The sequence below is a fragment of the Scyliorhinus canicula genome, chromosome 3 (genome assembly GCF_902713615.1).
Source record: "Scyliorhinus canicula chromosome 3, sScyCan1.1, whole genome shotgun sequence".
NCBI classification, from domain to species: Eukaryota; Metazoa; Chordata; class Chondrichthyes; order Carcharhiniformes; family Scyliorhinidae; genus Scyliorhinus; species Scyliorhinus canicula.
In genome coordinates this window covers 57,548,195-57,574,628 of record NC_052148.1, presented here as the reverse complement: position 1 = coordinate 57,574,628, position 26,434 = coordinate 57,548,195, and the positions used below count along the sequence as shown (strand labels likewise).

Below are 26,434 nucleotides of genomic sequence, written 5' to 3'. Positions count from 1 at the left end.
GTCACTTCTTTGTGGCTCATTTAATTTTGTTTTCCAAAGCTCAAAGATCAAATTCATGTAAGAATTTGTTTGCAACATCAAACATGGTAATGAGATCCGACATTCTTCAGTTCAAATATTTGCAAATCAAATTTCTTTTACATTTACGGGAAAATAGATGAACGGGCAAAATGTTGCAATAACTGGAGGGAGGGATTTGACTGACATCAATTTTAAAAAGTGCAGATGCTGCAAAGACATTCTTGTGGCTCTAGTCATTCGATTGCACCCTTTTACGATGTTTGCACAATTAAATAAATCAACACACAGGAGTCCTGCAATGCAAAACACACAAATTGGAAATCTTCATAAAAGTTGAAATGAAGTCCACGGAGATGTGAGAGAAACTCTTTTGATTTTTAGATAATTTTAAGCTGAGGATCTAATCCTCCTTTTTAATGGTTCCAGGTTATGCCATGCTACGACTCTTGTTGAATAATTTTTAAGTTGGCTTCTCTCGTGGTATTGGGGGTCTTTGCTACCAGCAGTGAACGTACCCTCAGTTATTCAAAGATATCGTGGTGAAACTTTCTTTCTATCAGGGAATGGTGAGTTGTTTATTCTTTGTACTTTTTTTTACAGTGGCAAACATTGCTATCCTGTCCCATTTTTGGAACACGACAAAAGCTGCCTCATTTAGAAAGTTAAAAAGCTTTCAAAACTCGCCAAGAATTATCTCCCCTTCTAATTGAGATGCCATTTCCCATCATTTTAAGGCTATGCACTATTTCAGGGTGTTATCTTCAACTCTTTAGCCTATTTTAAAGACACAGACTGAAACTATTCAGAAACTGCTTTATTCCAAAAAGTATACAGAGAAGTTAAAAGGTAACAAGGAACAAAGATTTTGATGTCTGGGGGACAATTCCTTGCATTCAGGCAAGAAATCTATCTTAATTCTAAAATAATTAACAGTTTCAGCACAAACAGCTCCAGTAGTTATCAAGAAAATTAGAACAGGACCAGATTATTTGGTCTATTGAGCTGGTTATATAATTTTACTGGCTTGAAGAAGGAAACTTGGATGCAAATGGTTTCAACATCAAAATATCCGTATTGTTAATGCAGCAGAATGGATTTTTATCCACGTGAATGGCATAGCACTGAAAACAGAACATAAAACTTAAAGTTTGCCATGGGACCAAGCCAGAATTTTACTTTTTGCCACTCCCCCAATAGGGTCATCTCTTGTCATGAGAGAGTTCAATGCAGAATTTAGATACATGTTTCATATTAGCATCACTGATGCCGCTGTCACAGTCGCACTCACTGAAGGAGCACCTTCCAAGATGCTGCAGGGGTCAAATATATAGAACCTCAAATGCAAGGTGAGCTGAATCATTTTGTAAATGCCACAACACATTTCTTTCCACGGTACCATTTTCAAATATTTTCTTCAAAAATATTGACACATGGGCTGATAGCCATGTGTGTAAAACTGATTGGACTGGGGACATTGGGAAGTCCAACTTAATGAAAGTCAAGTCAACCTGCTTATTTGGTGACCTGGTAAATCACGTCACCGTTACTGGACACGATGACCTAGAATTCTGTTGTCCAATAGATTAGCCTCCAGTTAGATGTGGCTAAATTGGGAATTCAGAAGAGCAAACTGCATTCCTAATTAGTAAATAAAAAATGAGCAGTAGACAATGTCTCTCGGCATATGACCTCAATACTCATATTTATGTAGCATAGACTTTTTGTATGGTTGTTCAACTAAGAATAAAAGCAGAGTGAGTGCTTTAATCCCTTGGTACTGAATAGTGGTAGATACTAAACCAAAAGAAAAAGCACAAATTATGTATTTATCTGCACTGTGTGAGTGCATTAAGGTATTTTCTGGTAAAATAATGTATGTGAAGGGTGGCACAGTTACACAGTGGTTAACACTGCCACCTCACGGCGCTCAGGACCCGGATTCGAACCTGGTCCTGAGTCACTGCCCTTGTGGAGTTTGCACATTCTTCCCGTGTCTGCGTGGGTCTCACCCCCACGACCCAAAGATGTGCAGGGAAGGTGAATGTTCCATGCTAAATTGCACCTTAATTGGAAAGAAAGAATTGGGTGCTCCAAATTTATTAAATAAAATAATGCATGTGGCTAATACAGAGCTGCCTAGCCACGTCTGTGGATGTCAGCTATTTCTACTCAGCAACATAGAGCCATCAAGCCTGGCTATTAGCTTTTTTATCTGGGCAGTTGGATAATAGGCATGCACGTTTGGAATCACAATCAATCAAATTATTCAGGATCTGGAAGATTTTCTAGTTCATGTGCTGTTGATAAATGAGTGGCTATGCTCTGCATGGATGTTAGGAGATGGAGGAAGGGCAGCAATTATCATCCACCTCATTGTTACGTCAGCATCAAAAAGAAAATGTTGCACTGTAAATATTGTAGTAATGCAATAATGAAGTCCTGCTTCAAGATAGAGTTACTGGTTAATTAATGAATGAGAATGTGCACTTTTCTAACACGCATTTTTTCTGAGTGCCAGACCTCACTGGGAGGGTTGATTGTGGAATCAATGCATCTACTAGGTATAGTATTTCTACTTCTATGTAAATAACAGCTTTAAGCTCCTATGATTTGATTCTGCACCAAATTTAACTAAAAGAATAAAACTTTGGTGTATAGATTGACAGTTTAATGTCAATGCACAGGTACATTCATACACCCCGATATCAAAATGTTTGCTAATAAACCAAAATCTGCACCCAAAATTAAAGTAAATTTCTTGGGGTAATAAATTATGGTGTAAAGACTGCTTGAAGAGCAATTTTATGGATGTGTGAATGTTTGAATACAGCAAAATGAAACCTTTAGCAAAGAATGTAGTAGCTGCTCAGTACTGTATCTGAATTAATTGTTGATTGTACATTACCTTCCAGAACCACTGGATGACCGGGTGGTTTGTACAGTAGTTGTTCTTGTAGACAGTGTGTTGCCTCCAGTCATTGACATCCACGTCTCCAAGACCACACATTAGCAACTAAAAGAAATTGCACAAGCATAAATGTCATGATTTAAGTGTTTTACAGAACAAAGCCACTATATTTATACAAACAGCACTTATATATTACTAATATCACTTTGCCACTATCTTCACCACCATCTTTCAGTAACAATTTAGGAATCCAGATGTGCCTGATTAGTAAATAAAAATGGGAAATAGAAATTGTTCTTGGATATGATCTCAATACTAATATTCATGTGCCATAGGCATGTGCACTTTAACAGAGAACATACCATCGAACTTTATAAATTGCTTAACATAACCAATCTTTTTCAGCTTTTTATCCTCAATGAAAAGCAATGAATTTCAAAAATTAAGCATGTATCGCTTTACCCTCCAAACTATTCATATTACGCTGAATTTTACAGGCCACCAGTAGCCAGAAAATCTGGTAAATGAGGGCTGTATGCCCAATGACTGCCACCAATCCCACTGTAATTTTAGCAGGTGTCAGGTTGGTCACCTGCCTGCAACTCAATTGAGGACCCCCAAATGGGCAATCAAGGGCCAATCGTACTCAATGCAGAGCCCAGCAGATTTAATCCTGGACAGTTAAATGGTGCAGTGGTGCCTCATACTGGGTCCCCAGTGCCAACAGGAGGCTTTTCCCGACAGATTTGCCTCTCCACATCCACCTTCCTCCACTGACATCTCAACATTGCCTCCACCCCATCAACCCCTCACTGGTGCCAGTCAGCCTGGCCTCGGTGAAATCCCAGGTGTACCTGAACATCCGGGTCAATCGCTGACCTCCTTGGTCTATCTGCAGAACCAGCAGTGGCCACCGTGCCTGCCTGGTGCTACCATTTGCACAGCTACTGACCTCTGATTGGCCAGCAGCTCTATGAGACAGCACCTCCTCCTGGAGATGTTTGGAAGTCCTGTCTCATATTAATTAAAGGGCCATTTTCCTAAATATTAAAGTGAGGTGAGCTGGTTAAGCATTGTTGGGCTGTCCCTGAAAGTTAGGCTGGATTATGGGGACTCGTCATTTGCATACCCAATTCAGCCCATGTTTTAATCTGAAAGATTACTACATAATTCAGCACAGGAAAGCAATAATAAAGGGGTCACATTTAACAATTAAATCTTAACAGTTGCAATATCTGCAAACTCAAAGCAGTCCTGCTACACCCAGTCATGTTAGGTCATGGACAATTAAACAACTAACCAAAGGAAGTCACTCTATGAAACTATCCATTGTCAATAATGGGAGGACTAGGTATGTGTGTTGTGCGTGCAAAAGACAAGGCTGAAGCTTTTTGCAAAAACCTTAGCGAGACGTGTTGAATTAATTATCCATCTTGGCCTCCTGTTGAGATCCCCACCATCATAGAATTGTATATTCAGTCAATTAATTCCCTGTGATATCACGGAGCAGAGTGATACAGCAAAAGCTACAGGCCCAGACAACATCCTGGCTCTGAGGACTTGTCCTCGAGAACATAAAAAATAGGGATAGGCCATTCAGCCCTTTGAGCCCGCTGAGCCATTCAATGAGATCCCGGCTGATTTTTGACTTCAACAGCATTTCCCTGCACTATCTCTGTATCCCTTGGTGCTTTTAATATGTAGAAATCTATTAATCTCAGTCTTGAAGATACTCAATGACTGAGTCTCCACAGCCCTCTGGGGCAGAGAATTCCAAAGAGTTACCCCACTCCAAGTGAAGAAATTCCTTGTCTCATCCCTAAATGTCTGCTCCTTATTCTGAGACTGTGTTCCTGGTTCTAGACAAACCCCCCCACCCCCACCTAACCAGGGGAAACAGCTTTCCTGCATCTGCCCTGTTGAACCCTGTAAGAATTTTGCATGGTTTACTGAGATCGCCTCACATTTTCCTAAACCCCAGAGAATAAACACCCAGTCTGCTTAATCTTTCCTCATAGGATAATCCATCCATCCCAGGAATTAGTTTGGTCAACATTTGTTGCACTCCTCCTATGGCAAGTATATCTTTCCTTAGGCAAGGAGACCAAATCCACACACAATACCCCAGGTGCGGTCTCACCAAGGCTTTGTACAATTGCAGTAAAACATCTTTACTCCTGAACTAAAATCCTCTCACAATAAAAACCAAGCTACTATTGCCTTCTTCATTGCCTGCTGTATCTGCAGGTTAGCTTTTAATGACACATGACCAAGGACACCCAAGATCTTTTGAAGTTCAATACTTCCCAATGTTGTTTAATTAATTTCTCAGCCTCTCATCATTTAAGAAATACTCTCTCTGTACATTTATTTTTCCAACCAAACGGGATAATCTCATGTTTTTTCATATTGTAGTCCATCTGCCAAACATTTGCCCATGCCCTTAGCCTCTAAAAACCCTGTTGAAACATCTTTGCAACCTCCTCACAACTCAGACTTCCACCTAGTATTGTGCCATCTGATAACTTGGAAATATAGCCTTTAATTCCACATCCAAATCCTTGATGTAGCTGGTGAATAGCTGGGGCTCAAACCACAGATTCTTAAAACCATAAGACATAGGAGCAGAATTAGGCCACTCGGCCCATCGACTCTGCTCCGCCATTCAATCATGGCTGGTATGTTTCTCATCCCCATTCTTCTGCCTTCTCCCCATAACCCCTGATCCCTTTATTGATCAAAAACCTATCTATCTCTGTCTTAAAGACACTCAATGATTTGGCCTCCACAGCCTTCTGTGGCAATGAATTCCACAGATTCACCAGCTTCTGGCTGAAGAAACTCCTCCTCATCTCTGTTTTAAAGGATTTGTCCCTTCAGTTTGAGGCCGTGGCCTTGGGTTCTAGTTTATCCTACTAGTGGAAACATCCTCTCCATGTGCATCCCATCTAGGCCTCTCGTATCCTGCAAGTTTCAATAAGATCCCGCTCATCCTTCTAAACTCTAAACTCAACCGCTCATCAAATGACAAGCTTTTCATTCCAGGTATCATTCTTGTGAACCGCCTCTGGACCCTTTCCAAGGCCAGAACATCCTTCCTCAGATACGGTGCCCAAAACTGGTCACAGTACTCCAAATTGTGTCTGACCAGAGCCTTATACAACCTCAGAAATACATGCTTACTCTTGTATTTTAGCCCTCTCAATAGGAATGCTAACATTGCATTTGCCTTCCTAACTGCCGACTGAACCTGCATGTTAACCCTAAGAGAATCTTGAACTAGGACTCCCTTTGTGCTTCTAATTTCTGAAGCCTTGTCTCATTTAGAAAATTGGTCTATATCTCTATTCTTCCTACCAAAGTGCATAAACTCCCACTTTTCCACATTGTATTCCATCTGCCACTTCTTTCCTCACTCTCCTAGCCTGTCTAAGTCCTTCTTGTGCTTCCCCGTTAGTCACAGCCTGCTAACCCATTTATTCTTAGTCTCGATTTTCTGTATGTTAACCAATTCTAGATTTGTGCCAGTGTATTCTCCCAATCCTATGTGCTCTAATGTTGTTTACTAACCTCTTGTGTGGACCTTAACAAAAGTTTTCAAAAATCTAAATATACCACACCTACCAGTTCCTCCTCATCTGTTCTGCTAGTAACATCCTCAAAAAATCTCCCAGCAGGTTTGTTAAACATGGTATCCCTTTCACAGAGTGATTTTGGCTCTGCCTAATCCTACCATTGTCTTCTAGGTATTCTGTTCTGAGCTCCCAGAATTACTTACATTTAAGGATTGGAATGTGGCAAAAATAAAGGAATGGGAGAAAAATTGGGGATGGTCTGCGCGTTCTCCCTGTGTGTGCGTGGGTTTCCTCCGGGTGCTCCGGTTTCATCCCACAGTCCAAAGATGTGCAGGTTAGGTTGATTGGCCAGGCTAAAGGTCCAAAAAGGTAAGGTGGGGTTACTGGCATAGGGTGGATGTGTTGGCTTAAGTAGGGTGCTCTTTCCAAGGGCCGGTGCAGCCTCGATGGGCTGAATGGCCTCCTTCTGCACTGTAAATTCTATGATTCGATGACTTTTTGGGCCCGATTCTCCCCCAAAATTTAAAAGTTAATTTGTGGTGGGTTTTTCAGGGAGTTTCCCACCGCGTCTACCGGCCACTTCCCCACCGCTATTCAATGACACTTAGTCACTTTTTTGGGCGCTGGGGAGTTTCTCACCGGTTCAGGCCACACAGAATGTTTTGATAACACTGGGGAGCTGAACACAGAGATCAGGTTGCCATTTTGAAAGGGTGCCCTTATCTCAAACTGAGCTTGTGAGTCCCCACACCCTCCAGCTACGGGCAATGTCACCCCCCCACACACATGGATAGTACCCCATACCACCCAATTGAGGACACCCCGCTATGGGATCCCTGGGGGTTCCCCCTTTTCAGGCTCCAGCAAGCCACCTTACAGCAGCCCTTTCCTTCACGAACCCCATCCATTACCCACCCCACCTCCTGGAGGCCCCTACTTACCTGCCCTGCACTCCCCCACCCTTCAACCACCCCCCACTCTCATTTTATGGGCATGGCTTCCGTCGTCCCATGGCAGTGCCATCCTGGCACTCGGGCGCCCTTGCACTGCCACACTGGCACCCAGGCAGTGCTCCTGCTGGCTTGGCAGTGCCATCTGGGCGCCTTGGCAGTGTCAGTTTGGCAGTGCCAAGGTGCCAGCTGGGCAGAGCCAAGGTATCCATATTCTAAGGGGAGGGACAGGGAGCCACCCTGCACTGACCCTGACCATCCAGGGTTTCTCAGGTGGCCCTGAAGACCCCCGGGTGCCATTCTGCCTGATCCACATTTGTGTGGACCAGCACTGATTGGCGACCGGCTGCAGCCTCACTGGGAGGCCGAAGAATCGAGAGAGCCTGGAGGATCTGGCGCAGGTAGGTTTACGACCTACATCCCGAGTATCATTTGGTCCCACCCATCTGGTGTGGGGTTGCGACATCTAGCGGCGGTTTGGAGTATCCCGGGAGGTGCAAAGCCGATTAGGAGGTTCGCTGGAGGCCTTTCCCCGAATTCTCCAGACGCGTTGCACTCAAAAGAGAGCCCAACGTGACTGGAGATTTGCATCCTTTGCCAAAGCTGGGAGATAGACAGTTTGAATCAGTGGTCATAACGTGATAAAGTGGGAAGTTATCCACTTAGGTAGGAAAAAGAAAAGGCAGAATTATTTTTGAATGGAAAGAGACTGAGAACTGTTTGCATTCATATGGACCTGGACGTTCTTGTACATGAATCACAGAAAGTTAACAGGAACATACATACAGCAACCAATTAGAAAAGCAAATTGCAAGACTTCCGGTGGCAGGAAAGTGGAAAGTGACAGGGGCTCCTGCTTGGGGATTTGAATGAAAAATGAAAATTGCTTATTGTCACAAGTAGGCTTCAAATGAAGTTACTGTGAAAAGCCCCTAGTCGCCACATTCCGGCACCTGTTCGGGGAGGCTGGCCTGCCTTTGTCTGCTTTCAAAGCCAGCGATTTAGCCCTGCGCTAAACCAGCCCCGATTTAGCCCATTTAGCAGGTGCTGTTTAGGTGAACTGGGAGGATATGGATTTTATCAAGAGAGTACTGACGGCCATCCCTGATCAGTTGCTCACATCAGTTGCTCATGCTGGGATGGGGGACTTTAATTTTGTGATTGACCCCAGAGTAGATAGGTTGTGCCCCAAATCCCTCATGACATCAGGGTGGCGAAGGAGCTGCTAGCGTTTATGAAGCATATGGGGGAGAGCGGACCTGTGGAGATTCAGATACCCGAAGGAGAAAGAGTTTTCCTTCTTTTCACACATACACTGGGTCTATCCCCGTATTAACTTCTTTGTGGTGGGTAAGTCGCTACTTTCTGGGGTGGTGGGGTGGAGTGTTCGGTAATTGTCATATCTGACCCCCATTAAAAATTTGCGACAGAGTTGGGGCTACATCTCGGACACGTTTAACGATTCTCCGTCCTGGGGGGTGTTGCCGGCCACAGTGGCACAGGCATCCATTCCTTAATCCTGAAGAAGGATAAAGATCCCGTGGAGTGTGGGCCATATCAGCCCATCTCTCTGTTGAATGCTGATGCAAAGCTGTTGGGAAGGTGTTGGCAACTCATTTAGAGGGATACCTGCCAGGGGTAATACCTGAAGATCAGCCAGGGTTTGTTAAGGGCCGGCAATTGTCGGCCAACATTAGGAGACTCCTAAATATGGTGCTGTCGCCCTTGGTGAGGGTACCATCTTGAGGTAGTGGGTGGTTTGGCTTTGGGCCTAGGTTCATTTTGTGGATTACGCTTTTGTTTAGGGTTCCCAATGCATTAATTTCGGGGTACTTTCTGTTGTATAGGGGTACAAGGCAGGGATGTCCACTTTCCCCGTTACTGTTCGATTTGATGATCGAGCCGTTGGCTATTGCACTTGGTTCATCAGCCAGGGGGGAGGGCATAGAGAAGGAAGATAGGGAGAATAAGGTGTCCCTGCACACGGGCGACTTATTATTGTATGTTACAGACCCTCTCGCTAACGTGAGGAAGATAATGGAAGTGTTGTTAAAGTTTGTTTTCTTCTCAGCATATAGATTGAACGTGGCAAAGAGTGAAGTATTCCCGGTGAACCCTCCGGGGAAGGAAGCTGATCTGGAGAGATTACTATTTCAACTGGCCAGAACTACTTGTAGGTACCTGGGGATACGGGTGGCTCATGATTGGTCCTTGTTGCACGAATTGAACTTGGCCAGTCTCTGGAGGGGTGAAGGGGGATTTGGCGATATGGATGCCCTCTCGTTATAATTGGTGGGAAGTGTCCAGACAATTAAAATGAACATTCTTCCAAGGTTCTAGTTTGTGTTTCAGAGTCTTCCAATCTTTCTGCCTAAATTGTTTTTGGCAGGATTAACAAGCTGATCTCGACCTTTGTGTGCGTGGGTAAGACCCTCCCAGTGCATAGGGTGTTCCTGCAGGGGATAGACAGTTGGGGAGGGGCGTGGTATGACCTAATTTGATGAATGATTTCTGAGCGGCGAACATTGAGAAAGTGCAGGGGTATGTTGAGGACGTGGGGTAGATTTGAGGGCGGATGAAGGAGACCTCCTATATAGGTTCAAGTTTGAGGGCACTTATTACTGCTCCTCTTCTATTCTCGCTAGCCAAGTACTCTATTAGTCCAACGGGAACAGCTTCTCTGAGAATATGAAACCAATTTAGACAGCACTTTAAACTGGAATTTGTGTAGCTAATGGCACCGATCTGCAGGAACCATGGATTTATACCAGCTGGGATGGATTTGTCATAAGATCTGGGAGAGGGAGGGGGTGGAGAGGTTTAGAGATTTGTTCATGGCGGGTAGGTTTTTGTTTTATAAATTTAGATTACCCAATAATTTTTTCCAATTAAGGGGCAATTTAGTGCGGCCAATCCACCAACTCTGCACATTTTTGGGTTGTGGGGGCGAAACCCACGCAGACACGGGGAGAATGTGCAAACTCCACACGGACAGTGACCCAGAGCCGGGATCGAACCTGGGACCTCAGCGCCGTGAGGCAGCTGTGCTAACCACTAGGCCACCGTGCTGCCCCTAATGCAGCTTTTATGGCGGGTAGGTTTGTTGGGCTGGAGGAGCTGAGCTGGTGGACAAGGAGACTGGTTTAGATACTTACAGGTTTGGAACTTTGTTCGGAAGGAATTCTCTATGTTTCATCGGCTGCCGGCCCCCTCTCTGATGGAGAAGGTGATGCCTTGGATGAGATAGGGGAAGGGAAGATATCTGATATTTATGGGCAGTTGATTGGCTCACTGGAGGAAATAAAGGGAAAATGAGAGGAAGTGTGTGTGCTTTTTAGGGGGGGGGGGGTGTGGAGTGAGGGTTTACATAAGGTTAATTCTACCTCCTGTGAGCAAGACTGAGTTCTATTCAGTTTAAAGTGGCGCATAGGGTGCACATGACGAGGGCATGGACGAGTAGGTTCCTTCCAGGGGTGCAGGATAGATACGAAGTTTGTTCAAGAGGGCCTGTAAACCACTCGCATGTTTTGGTCCTGTCCTACGTTGGTCAAGTTCTGGGTGTCCTTTGAGACTATGTTGGAGATTTTGGGAGTTAAAGTGGAGCTGTGCCCATGGGTGGCTATCTCTGGGATATCGGACGGACCGGGATTGCAGGAGGGGAAGACGACTGGCGTCCTGGCCTTTGCCTCTCTGATAGCCCGGAGACGGGTCTTGCTCGGATGGAGGGCATTGGCACTGCCTAAGGTGATGGCATGGCTGGGGGACCTGTTGGAGTTCCTGCACTTGGGAAAAAATATCAAATGCTCCATTTGGGTTGGAGGAGGGATTCTATTCAATGTGGATGCCATTTATTACCTTCTTTAACGAGCTGGTTGCAATCAGCAAATAGGGGGTGGGTAGGTGGACGGGGGGTTTGAATAAAAGAGGGAAGTGTTGGTCTGGTCGGTGTGGGTAGTTCTATAAAAATTGTATAAACTTGATCGTCTTTTCTGTATGTTGTAAAATTGAAAACTCACGGAATAAAAATATTTTAAAAAAAGAAAGCAAATGGCAAAGATGAACTGGAGTATAAGATTTAAGAGATCTTACTACAATTATATAGGGCATTGGTGAGGCCACACTTGGAGAACTGTGTGCAGTTTTGATCTCCTTACCTGAGGAAAGACATACTTGCCCGAGAAGGTAGTGCAGCCTATTTGGATGATCTGGCCAATCAAAATTCTTATTTATACAGATTTAAAGGGAAGGTGTTTGCTGGAAGAGTCAGTGAGCAGCTTCACTCTTAGGCGCAGAATTAGCAAATTGATTTTAGAATCAATCACAGAAAGAATAGGGGGCGCAATTCTCCCATCGGGAGACTAAGTGCCGACGCCGGAGTGAAAACCGGAGTGTTTCACTCCGGCGTCGGAGGCTGCTCCCAGCCCTCTATTCTCCCTAGGAGCAGCGCTGCGTCATTTACGTGCGCCGGGCCTTGGCACCGCGTAAATTACACGGCCGGCGCTGCGTAAATGACGTCACCCGCGCATGCGCAGGTTGGCCGGCGCCAACCCGCATTGCCGTACTCCCCGCAGCCGCCCCGCAAGGTGATGTCGGATGGATCTTGTGAGGTGGCAGAGGGAATGATATCCCCCTTCACAGAGCCCTGCCCCCCAATCGCTGGGCACCGATCGTGGACCAGACCCCTTTTGTACCCCCCCTGATGCAAGAACCCCCCCCCCCCAGCGCTCCAGGTGTGGATGGCGCCGGCAGGAACCTGTTGTGTTGGGCAGGCCGCTCGGCCCATCCGAGCCAGAGAATCGCTGCTCGCCCGTTACAAACGGCGAGCGGCGATTCTCCCAGCGGCCAGCCGTGAATCGCGCTGCGCCGGGTTTGGGGGGGGGGGGCGGTAGGAGAATCGCGTGCGGATGCGGGGACGGCGTGGCGGGACTTGCTCGGCGCCCCGACGATTCTCCCACCCGGCGTGGAGGGGGAGAATTCCACCCAGGGACTGCCAAATAATATTGCTTGAATAACAGGGGCTTAAATGGGGTCAAAGGGCAAAGAGATGTGGGGATTCATTTACACAAATCATTAAAAATAGTGGCCAGATTAACACAGCTGGGGGAAAAAAAAGCAAACCAGAGATGGGTTAATTTTTACAGGAATTAAGTTGAAAAGCAGAAAAGCTATTGTTAAATTTATGCTCAGTTTATTGATGCAACAATGATATGGATGCACTGGAATAAGTGCAAAAATTATTCACAATGATGACACCAGGACTGGGAGATGAGCAGGCTGATGCTCTTGTTTCAATGGAAAGGAGAAGGTAGAGGGGTGACCTCATATGTAAGTGTTAAGAGGAGAGATGTCAAGATGATGTTTCCACTTGTGGGAAAGACTAAAACTAACTGGCCAGAAATACAAGATAGGGTCATAAATAGAAGGTTGTCACCAATAAATCCAGGATAATCTTCTTTACCCAGAAGGACAGAAGTATAATAAACTCAGCACCACAACTACTAGTTGATGTAAATAGTGAAGATGTGTTTAAAGGGAAAGTAGAGAAGCATGAGGGAGAATAGAATGGAAAAGGATATGGTAATAGGATTGGAAGGAGAGGAGAGAGGTGGGAAGAGGTTCTTGTGGAGCTTTTGTCAGTATAGACCAGTTGAGCCCAGTGGCCTGTTTCTGTGTTGTACATGCAATATAATGTGAAATTAAGTAACAGAAAAGTAAATGCAACTCTGGGACTTCAAAGGGTTAGTATTACATCATCACTTTAAGTCAATAGCAAAAATCAATGCATGCAAGCACGAAAACAAATTTATATTATAAAGGTGAACATAAATAGGGACTAAGTTTGGCTTCAGCCTTGTCTAGATGTGCGCCTGCTGAATTTGTGTTATCTTGTTGATCCAAATTGGAAATGATGCAAAAATGGTTCTCGTGCTGCATTAGAGCCGCTGGATAATTAAATCTTTTGCAAGTTTATCACAACTCCAAATTACGAGGAGATTGTAGTTTAATACATCCAAACTGTGGGGTGTGGATGTTGGAGTTGTTCAATGTTATAACCGGATAGGAAAAAAAAACAAGAACACTAACCTCAAGTTCATTTTCATCAAATATTTTAATCAAGTCAATAGGGATGAGTTCCGTGAAGCCCTGCAAATGAATTTCAGTCAAGAAAAATTATCACCACTTGTGTACAAAGCATTATGAATACTACACCAAATAAGTAATTTCAAATACATACATTTTAGTTGTTTGAAAACTTGAAGACCTGAATTAGCCAAGTATTTCTCGTCGGAGCACGTTGAAAAATATTTTGTTTTTTCTCTTTACAATTTACACAATTTAGCTTCAAAGTGACTAGGTTTGGCTGTTACTTTGCCAAATTGGTATATAATTAGGAGTTAAGTGCGACGCAAAAGCCAAAGCACTTTTTCCCTAATTCCTGGTCTCTGCTTAGCATCTATGTGGTCATGAGAGGATTTGAAAATGTGAACTCCCACACTGTTACTCCTTAGCTACATTTCATTGGCTGTTCAATGAGCTGCAACACTGCTCTGCATAAAGATGCATTTTCGGATAGAAAATGATTACTTGCACATTTTACTGCACTCATTACGCACTGAGCAAATCTTCTTTTCTCAGCTCAAGGAAGGCTCCCAAATAACAGGGCGGCAAAGGAAGCTCTTCAGACACCCTGAAGGCTTACCTCAAGAAATGCAACATGGATATCAATGTCTGGGTGACCTGTGCTCAGAATAGACCTACTTGCAGGAACCTCCTGATTGAAGGGTCACAATTCTTCATGGACACCTGACAGCAAGAGAAGGCTTGGGAAAGAAGCATGAGAAAGGAGTACCAGCGATCTAGAGTCCAAGGACAGACCCCACCTTCCAGAAACTCAAGCCAAGTATGCGGTCGAAGATGCGGCTCTAGGATCAGCCTCATCAGCCATGCAAGGACTTACAGAATCCATGACCAGCAAAACGGAATTTCTCAGGTGGACAATCGTGAAAAAATCTCACGAACGTATTATCCAAATATACATAGATTAACATTATTTAAGTATGCAAAAATTGAAAATCTGACAGACTCTGAATGACAAAAGGACCTACTAACTGACTCAAAACATTTGTGCAGAAACTAAAGTATGTCAGTTATGCCCAAATACAAGTCAATAATATGTTCCATGCACAAAAGTGAAATATTTGATTTAAGTGTTCTGAGCACCGCCTTGTGGTATCACAAACCACTGCACAAGTCTTCTTCTCCCCCAGTGATTGCCAATATTTAACAAACTGCTAGTGCAATCAACCAACTCTGAAGTCTGAACAAAAATATATGTTTACAATAACTACTTGTACAGCTGGGAGAAACGTAAAATTCAATAGAGGAAACATTTCATTCTATATACACTTGTGGAAAGCTGTGTATTTGGAATTCAAAAATCCACAAGCGGAAACTCTGGTGTGCACATTTCATTCTTCAATTAACACCTTGCAAGTTATGAATAAGGTAACATTTGCTGGCATATGAAGCCAACAGTTCGTGATGAATATTGCATTCGACTTTACAATAACAATCATTACCTCCATAAAGGCGTTCATCTGTTTCTGCACTCGATTCACAAACCTCCATTGGATGACTAAGCTGCATGTGGAGAAGAAACAAAGTAGAAATCAAACCCAGAGGCAAATGAGAATACTCAGGAACTTAATTTTATCTTTAGCTTTTTAAATGTTTCAGCTGGTTGAGAAAACATCCGGCTTCTCCGAAGCCCCAAATATCGCCACCAAAGGGTCCGGGTCCACCTACCTGTCTACTATCCTGGCTAAGACCACAAACACTCCCGCCCTGAAAACTGGCTAGTTTTGGGGTCAGATTGATACTGAAATAAACACTGATCTAGCACAGAGATGGACCACAATATTGATTTGCAGTGCTAAAGGACAGAATTATGAGGAAATGTTAGGAAGTAAATACATCATATAGATTTATTTCACGTTATTGCAAGAATTTCTCCTACATATTTCCATTGTTCCCATTTCTTTGATTTTATTTTTATTATTTTGGTCCATGGGCCAACAATTGGTATGTGCCTTTAAGCAGAAGACTCTGTTGAAACAGTCTGCTTGCCAGGGCACCATTCCCAGGTTTTGTTTTTGGAGAGGATAAACCAGACTCCTTTTTTAAAAAAAAACACATTTTATTACAAAGTAGGTCACAGCAAATAAACACCCCGGGAAACATACTTCCCAACAATCAGCTATACAGTCGGTACAGAGTTTTCTCCTTTTTCACACTCCCCCTCTCCCCATCACCCACCCCTCACCCCCCGTGACAAACGGCTCCTCAAACATGGTCACAAACATCCCCCACCTTTTCTCAAACTCCCCTGCTGAGCCCCTTAACTCATACTTTTATCTTCTCTAACCGCAGGAAGTCATACAGGTCACCCAACCATGCTGCTACCCCCGGTGGCGATGCCGACTGCCACTCTAGCAAAATTTGTAGCCGTGCAATCAGAGAGGCGAATGTCATGACATCGGCCTTCCTCCTCTCCATGAGCTCCAGCTTCTCTGAAGCCCCAAATATCGCCACCAAAGGGTGCGGGTCCACCTCCTTGTCTACTATCCTGGCTAAGACCGCAAACACTCCCACCCAGAATCTTCCCAATTTTTCACAACCCCAAAACATGTGCGTGTGATTCGCTGGCCCCCGCCCACACCTCTCACACTCATCTGCTACCCCCTGAAAGAACCCACTCATTCTCGCCCGTGCCATATGCACTCTGTGTACCACCTTAAACTGTATCAGGCTCATCTTTACACAACAGGAGGTCCCGTTTACCCTTCGCAGTGCCTCACTCCATACTCCCCAATTGATCTCCATTCCCAACTCCGCTTCCCAATTCTCCTTGATCTTCACCACCCGCTCGCCTCCACCAGCCACTTATATATATTCCCAATGCTTCCCTCCCCTTCCACATCCAGAAGTAGCAGTTCCTCCAGCAGGGTGTATCCCGGCAATGTCGGGAACTCCTTCCAGACCTTTCGTGCAAAGCCCCTAACCTGTAGATACCTGAACTCACTACCCCTCGGCAGCTCTACCCTCTCCCTGAGCTCCTCCAGCGAACCCTTCCTCCAAATACCTCACCTTAACCAGCCCCACTTCCCTCCACGTCCTGTATACACTATCCACCCCCCCCCCCCCCCCCCCCCCCCGGCTCAAACCCATTAAACACGCACAGCGGTGTTAGCACCAACATCCCTTCCACCCTAAAATGCCTCCTCACCTGATTCCATATCTTCAAAGGTGACTGCACCACTGGGCTCCCTGAATACCTACTCAGAGCCATTGGCAATGCTGCTGTCACCATAGCCCTCAAACTAGACCCCTTACAAGATTCCTCCTCCACCCTAACCCACTCTACCCCTTCTCCTTCCCACCACCACTGTACCTTGTCCACATTCGCTGCCCAATAATAATGAAGCAAGTTCAGCAATGCCAACCCCCCTGTTGCCTGAGTAGCAGGGTCCTCCCCACCTTCGGCACCTTCCCCGCCCATACAAAGTCAGAGATGATTGTGTCCACTTTCCGAAAAAAGGCCTTTGATCTAAAGATTGGGAGAGCCTTAAAGATAAACAAGAACCTCGACAGAATATTTATTTTCACCACTTGGACCCTCCCCGCCAACGTTAAGTGCAGTGTACCCCACCTCTTAAGATCCTCCCTGGCCTCCTCCACCAGCTTTGTTAAGTTCCACTTATGGAGCCCCGTCCATTCCCTCGCTACCTGAATCCCGAGAAACCAATCTCCTGTGCACCAAGTGGATCTTAGGAACCAGGCTGTGGAGGGAGTCAATTCAATTGGTTAACTGGCAACCAGTGGGTTGGACAAGAACAGTGTTCTGCCTAAGAATGATCAGTGATTGGTTCCTGCGTGATGCGTTGAGAGAACTTGGCAGAAGTGGTTAGGCTTTGGAAGTGAAAGGAACTCTCTTTTCTGCTTGCTGAAGTGAATAAACTGCTCTATTGTGCTGAAAGCATAAGTGCCTCGCACACTCTTTGTTGTAAACCCGAAATGATGGTGAGTCTGCAGAGAAAGTAGATATCCTTGCCAGAGAAAACAATCTCGAGCCTGGAAGGAGGAAGTACCAAAGCCAAAACTTCAGAAAGACATTGACTGGGAGTTATCCCTGAGCATTATGGATCCATATCCTTTTATTTCCCTATCCACCACCCTTTCTCCTCTGTTGTTTGTCTTTGTGTGTATAGAGAGCGGGGCAAGTTAGAAAGAGGGAGGTTTGGAAAGAGGTATTAGGCAGTCAGTTACATTTTCTGTCCATTTAATTATAATACTGTTAATAAAAGGTTACTTGTGTTTTAAAGTTACACACCTGGGGCGTAATACTCCCCTACCCGGCGGGGCGGGGGGTCCCGGCGTAGCGGAGTGGCGCCAACCACTCCTGGGTCGGGCCTCCCCAAAGGTGCGGAATTCTCCGCACCTTTAGGGGCCAAGCCCTCACATTGAGGGGCTAGGCCCGCACCAGAGCGGTTGGCACCACACCGACTGGCGGCAAAACCGGCAACAATGGCCTTTGATGCCCACCGCCCGGCGCCGGCCGGAAGGCCTTTGTCGGTTCGCGTATGCACCGGTGCGTCAGCTGTCGCTGACGTCACCACCGGCGCATGCCCGCTGGGGGATTCTCTTCCGCCTTCGCCATGGTGGAGGCCGTGGCGGCGGCGGCGGAAGAAAACGAGTGACCCCACGGCACTGGCCCGCCCGCCGATCGGTGGGCCCCGATCGCGGGCCTGGCCACCGTGGGGGCACACCCCCGAGGTCCGATCGCCCCATGCCCCCCCCCCCCCCAGGACCCCGCTCGCACTGCCGATCCCCCCGGCACAGAGGTGGTTCAAACCACGGCGGCGGGAGAGGCCTCTCAGTGGCAGGACTTTGGCCCATCCGGGCCGGAGAATAACGGCAGTACAGAAACCCGTAGCCTCCCGCCGGCCCCGCCATTCTCCGAGGCAGGCGGCGGGATTGGCGGCACGCCGACTTTTTGCGGGTGGGTGAATTCTGGACATGGCGGGGGCGGGATTATCGGCGGCCCCGGGCAATTCTCCGACCCTGCTGGGGGTCGGAGAATTTCGCCCCTGGTGACTGTAATTAATTGGGCTCAACCAAGGACCTTGGTATTTTAAATAAACTCTAATTTCATCTGTCTTGCGACTCCGGGTCAAGTGGGGCTGGAACTAACTGTGCTCTAACCCAGAATACTGTGGCATTATATGAATGTTATATAAAATAAAGTGTGATAGAAAAGGCCAGTTTTCAACATTACTTGTGAAACTACAATTGCTGAACACAATGACCTAGATACAAACTGATAAAAGACACGTTTAGGACTGTAATCAAGAAATTTTTCTTCAAACCAATCTCTACAAATACCTTGAAAGATATATGAGACAGGGTGGTGAAGCAAACAAAACTTCATGTTAACTGAAGTGATAGGTAGGTACAGTATACTCAAGGAATTGTATGTAGAATATCAATCTGATTAGGAAATCGGCTCAGCAGCAGGAGACAAAGAGTAGGGATAATGAATACTCTAATCGAAAAGATGTGACTTCCGGTAGCTCACAGGGATCCATGTTAGCGCCTCAGCATATTCACATTGACAAGGGGATAGAGAGCCAGGTTTGCCAACGATAGACAACAAAAACTTGTATTTATATTGGAGTTTTAATCCAATACCATATCCCAAGGCATTTTGCAGGGACTTTATAAAACAAAATGTAAGATAGGCAGCATTGTAAATAGTGCAGATAGAACATAAAATTACAAGAAATATTAATAGATTAAGGGGACGGGTAAAACAGTGGCAAATGGATTACACTACAGGCAAGTATGAGGTCACCCACTTTGGAGCCAAAAAGAATAGATCTGACTACTTTCTAAATGGTGAAAAGCTAGAAACATTGGAGGCCCAGATGTCAATGTTTATAGGTCATTAAAATGTCAAGGATAGGTTTCCAAGTACAAATCCGAAAAGCTAATTAAATGCTGGCCTTTAGAAATAGGGGATGAGAATGCAAGGAATTAAAAGTCATGAAAAAGTTAACTACTGCAGATGCTGGAAATGCAAAATAGAAACTCACTCATAAAACATTTTAAAACTAGAAAAACATTCTGATGAAAGGTCAACATCCTGAAATGTTAAGTCTTTTTCTCTCTCCAAAAATGCTGCCTGACCTGCTGATTATTTCTAGCATAGGTTGCGAGGTTAGAAGTCATCCTGCAGGTATACAAAGCCCATGTTGGACTACACCTGAAGCAGTGAGTTCAGACCTGGGCAGCATACCTTAGGGAAGGATATGTGTGCACTGCAGAACTGAGAATAATATAAAAAACAAAATACTGCATATGCTAGTGTCACAACTATGAGATTTGTCAGCTGTCATGTTTTGGGTAAAAGGAAGGGAGTCATGCAACCTGTTTTGAAGCCTGCTTGACTGATTGCAAGCCTGGTTGTTTATATACGAAGATACAAATTAGGAGCTGGACTAGGTCATTCTGACTGTTAAAGATTAAAGGAGGCTCAGGGTGTTTTACTGGGAAGAAGGTTCAAGGACTTGGAGACAAGGAGAGTAGCCTGTGTGCTAACAATGTATAGACTAAGAATCTCTAAAGTCCCAGGAAAGTGTTGAAAATGTCACGTTGTGTTTTAAAAGATGAAAGAGAATTGGGGTCTCAAGCATAGATAATCAGTATTGTTAACTGGTTACAGGGCCTTTGTGATTCACGTAATTGTAAAAATATACTTTCAAAAGGGAAAGGTTTCTAAGTTATCCCTGAAAACTCACCGACACAGTTAATCTTCCAGGGAGGAAGAGAAAATGGAAGCAGTAAGTCTCTGGTTCACTGGCAAAACGTGGGTGGAAGTTCATGCTCAGATTGCAAAGGTAGAATTCATGAGGAGCTAAAACAAGGCTGGAAGATTCACCTAACTTCAGCTAGAGGGAGAGTATCCAGTCATACTCTCACTGTGGAAGAGTTTTGGGATAGAAGTTGTCAAGCTGAGAGAGGGAAAGAACGGAATTAAACCTTCATAAGCTAAGATTTACTTAGGAATGATTTCAGGGGACTTGAATGTCTACTTAAAGGACAGTGTGATGTATACCTGCGAAGTGTGTATTTTTGGTTGTGCTAAACAAAATGGTGTATTCCACTCTGTGGTTTAAAATATAAATTGCTTCCAAAGGTAATACTTAGTCAATAGAGTATTTAGTATTTTGTTGCATCAAACACCGTAAAACATGGAATGTTGTCATGCCGTGCTTTCAGCTAGTAGCTGGAAGATCGATAAAAAAATAAATTATTGGCCTTCTGTAATATTGGGTGCCCAGGGCGAGAGCTAGGCTACCATCCTGCTATATCCCTGACCATCTGGGGGTCTCCCCTCGCCTCGGTGCCATTATGACTGATCCACCTTTGTGTGGACCAGGTCTCCCAGGCGTGGCTGTTGAGCCCCGAGCACCAGGTGAATCTGGCGAACATATATTTAAATGATTCATACCGCTCATTTAATTATGCTGATCTGAACAATGTCCAGTGAGGGTGAGAACAAGATTGTGACGTCTCGTGACATTCATGTCCCAAATCTCACGAGAGGCCTCTTGTGAGATTCAACGGCCTCGTCCTGACACCAAGTTGGGCCCAATGAGGCCACTGAATCACACCCATAGCAGCTTTTATGCAAGTACAGAGGCACGGTAAAGGGATTGGTTTGGGTGGGTGTGAGGAAGAACAAAAAGGAAGGTCAGTAATAGGTTAGAGGGCAGGAGGGATTGAATGACAAGATAAATGATGCTGTAGGACAAAATGAGATAGTAAGATGATATATTTTTAAAAAATGGATGTAGAGGAGGGCTAATTGGGAAAACCAGAATCATCAGCAGCTGCTTAAAGAACTGTTGGGCAAGAGGTCGTGATCTGGAATTGTTGAACTCAATGTTAATTCTGGAAAACTGCAGTGCTTAATTGAAAGAGGTGGTGCTGCTTGAGCCTATGTTGACCGTCATTGTAAGGGGTTGAGTAAAGTGATGTCAGTGCGAGATAGGAAGGGAAGCTTCGGGTCATACTTGGTGAAGTGAACTGTTCCACAAAGCGGTCTGCGTTTGGACTCCCCAGTGTAAAGAGGGCTACATTGTGAGCAATAAATATGGTTGACTAAATTGAAAGCAGGAGAAGTAAATCACGGCTTCACTTGGAAGGAGTGTTTAGGGTCCTGGACAGTGGAAAGGGAAGAGATATTAAGATATTCAAAATATGCAGGTAAACCAATGAAGTCAATAAAAATAATTTTGTTTTCACTGACTACAGAGTAGGGTCACAGCGTAAAACCTAGAGCCAAATCTTTAAGGAATAAAGTAATAATAATCTTTATTATTGTCACAAGTAGCTTGCATTAACACTGCAATGAAGTTACTGAGAACAGCCCCAAGTGGTCACTCCGGCGCCTGTTCGGGTACACCGAGGGAGAATTCAGGATGTCCAATTCATCAAACAAGCACGTCTTTTGGGACTTGTGGGAGGAAACCGGAGCACCCAGAGGAAACTCACAGAGACACGAGGAGAACATGCAGACTTCACGCAGATAGTGACCCAAGCTGGGAATTGAACCTGGGTCCTTGGCGGTGTGAAGCAACAGTGCTAACCACTGTGCCACCCTTTACCGTCGATAACTACACACATATTGTGGTCGAGTTTGAATACGCTTTCACGAATTGCAGTTGATGCTGGGGCAATAATTAACTTTTTAAAGCTGAGATTCATAGATTTATGTTCACCAATGGTCTTGAGAGATAAAGGCAAAGATGGGTATATGGAGTTAGGTCCCAGATCAACCATGAATGGTGGGATGGAACAGGCCTCTAATCCTCTTCCTGTGTCATGCAAAAATAGAAGAATCAGCCTGATGGATCAAATGTCCTTACAGTTAATGTTCTTTCAATAATGCTTCCAAAAGCAAAATAACTTTCATCGTGCAATAGGGAGCTGAGACCATAACGTTAAACAGACAATTTCTATTATATTCTATTATATCCGATTACCATTTGTAAATAAGTCATCACAATCACAAAACTGGGAATGCAGGCTTTAGTTGCAGTGCAATAATGCAACATTTTTGAGTCTGTGCCATGGCAAAGCACAAACCTCATTAAACATTCTGCTTTGGGACATTAGCATTATATTTAAAAAAGCACAAATTCACAACAACCCAGAAGAAAAACAGACACACACTAGGGAGTAACTAGTGTACATAGTTGAAAGGACACAAAGAAGATAATGAAACGGGGAAGACAGCTAAATTAAGTAAATAGTCACTTACTCGATATACTCCCTTTTGTTTTCATTGGTAACCACCATGTCTGAACCACTGGGTTTCAGATCCACTTGATAAGTCTACAAAAGACATGCTAAATTATTGAAGATGTACAATAACGAGGCTGTCAAAAAGATGACACTCAACAAAAACAGCAATCTGGGATTATTTAAATTCAAACCTCATGAAACATTTAATATACATCATTTCCTTTAGAAGAAATGATACTGGAATGAATTCTTAAAAAACATCAGTTGCACAAAAAGGAATTGTCTGACATGCCGTACGGCTGCAGCAGGTTATCTTTTGATGTAAAAATGAACCAACGCAAGCAGAGCTGACTCAGAGAGATGTCACTCAGCGAGGAAACAAACGACAAGTTAGCAAATGTAACACGTCAGCTAACTAATGGCAAAGCTCAGATGGAGGCTCTGACTTAGGTACACCAGCTGGTCCATGAAAACTACAGGAGATGGTTAATCATCCAGATGGAATTATCAATAGCAGTGAAGGTCACTGATGCCCTTTTGCGACAAAAAAACCATAATAAATGGGTATGTCACAGGAATTAACAGCTTTAAGGCTTTGAGCATTTCGGAGATAATCGTGACAATCTACTCAAATTTGAGGGGAAAATGCCTTTTGAATGTCACAAGATTATTTCATTTTTAAAAATGTCTTTCATGGGATATGGGCGTTGCTGGTTAGGCCAGCATTTATTGCCCCCCCCCCCCCGAACTGACTTCGAGAAGGTGTTGGGGAGCGTCCTTCTTCAACCACTGCAGTGCATGTGGTATTATACTCCCGCAGTGCTGTTAGGGGAGTTCCAGGATTTTGACCCGGTGGCAATGAAGGAACGGTGGCATAGTTCCATATCAGGATGGGGTGGAACTTGGAGGAACTTGAAGGTGGTGGTATTTCCATGAATTTGCTGCCTTTTCCCTTCTATATGGCAGAGGTCATGAGCTTGAAAGGTGAGATGCTGCAGTCATCTTGCATTGGTACACACTACTGTCACTGTGTGTCAGTTGTGGTGGCAATTGGGATGCCAATCAAGTTTTTTTCTGGATGGTGTTAAGCTTCTTGATTGTTGTTAGAGCTGTACCCATCCAGGCAAGTGGAGAGTATTACAATACATTCATGACTTGTGTCTTATAGATGGTAGATCGGCTTTGCGGAGTCAGGAGCCGAGTTACTCACCTCAGAATTTCCAGCCTCTGACCTGCTCTTAAAGGCTGATCCAGTTCAGTTTCTGGTCAATAGTAACCCCCAGACAATATCCTGTGGACCTCCTTTAGTGATATCCTCAGATTGAGATGATTGACCTCCAACAACCACAATCACCTTCCTTTGTGCTAAAGTATGACTCCAACCACTGGAGACTTATTCCCATTGCCTCCAATTTTTCTCGAACTCCTTGATGCTATACCTGGTCAAATGTTCCCTTGATGTCAAGGGCAGTGACTCTCACCTCACCTCTTGAGTGCAGCCCTTTTGTCCATATTTGATGTCAGGAGTTAAATGGCCTTAGCGGAACCCAAACTGACTGTTAGTGAGAAGGTTATTGCTGAGTAAGTGTAGCTTGATAACACTTTGCCAATGTCTGAGAGTAGGCTGATGGGACGGTCACTGGCTGGATTGGATTTGTCTCGTTTTTTGTGGACAGGACATACTTGGGCAAATTTCCACACTGCCAGATGGCAGTGTTGTAGTTGTACTGCAACAGCTTGGCTAGGGGCGCAGTTAGTTCTGAAGCCGAAGTCTTCAGTACTATTGCTGGAATGTTTTTAGGGCCCATAACCTTTGCAGTACCCAGTGCCTTCAGTCGTTTCTTGATATCAAAGAATGAGTCGAATTGGTTGAATACTGAGATCTGTGATGTTGGAGACCTCAGAAGGAAGTGGAGTTGGGTCATCCCTATGGCACTTCTGGCTGAAGCTGGTTGTCAATGCTTCAACCTTGTTTTTTGCACTAATTCAATTTTGGAAAACAGCCATTATCGGAGTTCTCAAAAACTTGATTCACATGCTTTATTTGTCAATATGATTAGCTTGAAATAATGCAGTCTTGAAATCTGTAGGTTACAAATCAGCATACCTGCCCAAAATTTTCTTCATCTATACAAAACCTGAGATCCAGCTCAGTGGGGTCATTTTCAAGAATCCATTTCAAAGAATTGAAATATTCGCCATCCTAAAATGGAGCAACAATAATTTATGAAATTTTAGAGTGTGCAAACACGTAATATGTATTAACCATCTACTTCACTCACACTTCTTTCTACCTTTCAACATGATGCATTTTGTCATTTAATCTCCCTGACTTCCACCCAATCAGGGATGTTTCCACTTGTTCTTTCTTCCATCCATCCCACACACTTTCCCTGCTTGACTTAACTATTATCTCTCAGCACTCCCAGTTCTGACAAACGGTCACCGATCTGAAATGTTAACTTTGTTCCTCTCTGCACAGACATTGTCAGCATTTTCGGTTTTCATGTAGGGACAGTCTGATTTCACTAAGTACTTTGATGTCCGAGTCCCAAAGCACAATTTAAGGAAGTACGCACATAAGATAACTGCACGGTTCAATAGGTGTGTGCAAAGCAAAATTAGAAATAACCCAGTGAAATAAAACTACTACAATAAATAGACCATTTACAGAACCGAAATGATCTGAAAGATTATGCGTTAGGAAGTTTAACTATGTAAAATAAAGAGCAAGGTAAATATCCAATAAATGACTGAATTTATACAAGAAAAACAGTAGATTTATTTTCAGTAACACAACACTCATTACTGATATCATTAGACTACCTTTCTGTTTGAATTTTGTAAACAACTTCTCTCTTCCTGTCATGCCATGGCAAATTGAACAAAATGTGGGTGTTATGAGAGTGGCAGTTCAGCAGGAAAAAGGCCTATAACAAGATGACTGAAAAAAGGTTGCTCACAAAACGAGTGACAAAGATATGCAGAACGATCATACATAGATGTTCATAAACGAAGAGAACTTGGCTCGTGACAGAATGTCAGGGCGGCATGGTGGCTAGCACTGCTGCCTCACCGCGGCAGGGTTCCGGGTTTGATACTGACCCTGGGGGATGTGATGATAAGTAGATTGTCACCTGTATGTAAATAGTAATATATGCATACCTGTTGTAGTTCCCGCATCTGGCCGGCAGGTGGTGCGAGTATGCAGGCACGTGGCTGGGACGCACCATGGGCTGAATTAGCCGCCATCGGGATTCTTCGTTTTGATGGCAGCCCGGGGGTTTCCCAACGGCATGGGGCTGCCCCACAATGGGAAACCCCATTGAGCAGCCGGCAAAACGGAGAATCCTGACGGCGTGCTGAACCAGAAATCTGGTGCGGCGGGACAGAGAAACCCACTCACCATGTGTTCCAGTAGAAGGTGTTAGTAAGGAGTTTGCAGTAGTTGCATATTAGAGTAACTCTGTCGTACCTTAGTGTAAGTAGTGTGAGACCATTATTTCCAACTGTATTAATCTTAGACATTTTAGTAATTTTTCCGTGCAGTAATAGTAATAAATAACTTTCCTCACAAAAAAAGCCTCATATTCTTTGTTCACACTACAATA

At 44.4% G+C, this 26,434-nt stretch overlaps 1 protein-coding gene across 13 annotated transcripts in view; it reads right to left on the bottom strand.

The window, feature by feature from the left end:
• The window catches only part of nedd4l (NEDD4 like E3 ubiquitin protein ligase), a 542,434-nt gene that overhangs the window by 30,750 nt on the left and 485,250 nt on the right, over positions 1-26,434 (bottom strand). For all 13 annotated transcript variants that reach the window (XM_038790578.1, XM_038790580.1, XM_038790576.1 and 10 more), the window contains 5 exons: positions 24,931-25,026; positions 22,840-22,913; positions 15,035-15,095; positions 13,539-13,598; positions 2,927-3,034 (listed from right to left, as the gene is read on the bottom strand). In XM_038790578.1, the coding sequence (XP_038646506.1) occupies positions 2,927-3,034; positions 13,539-13,598; positions 15,035-15,095; positions 22,840-22,913; positions 24,931-25,026 (399 nt within the window). The remainder of the gene's footprint in view (positions 1-2,926; positions 3,035-13,538; positions 13,599-15,034; positions 15,096-22,839; positions 22,914-24,930; positions 25,027-26,434) is intronic.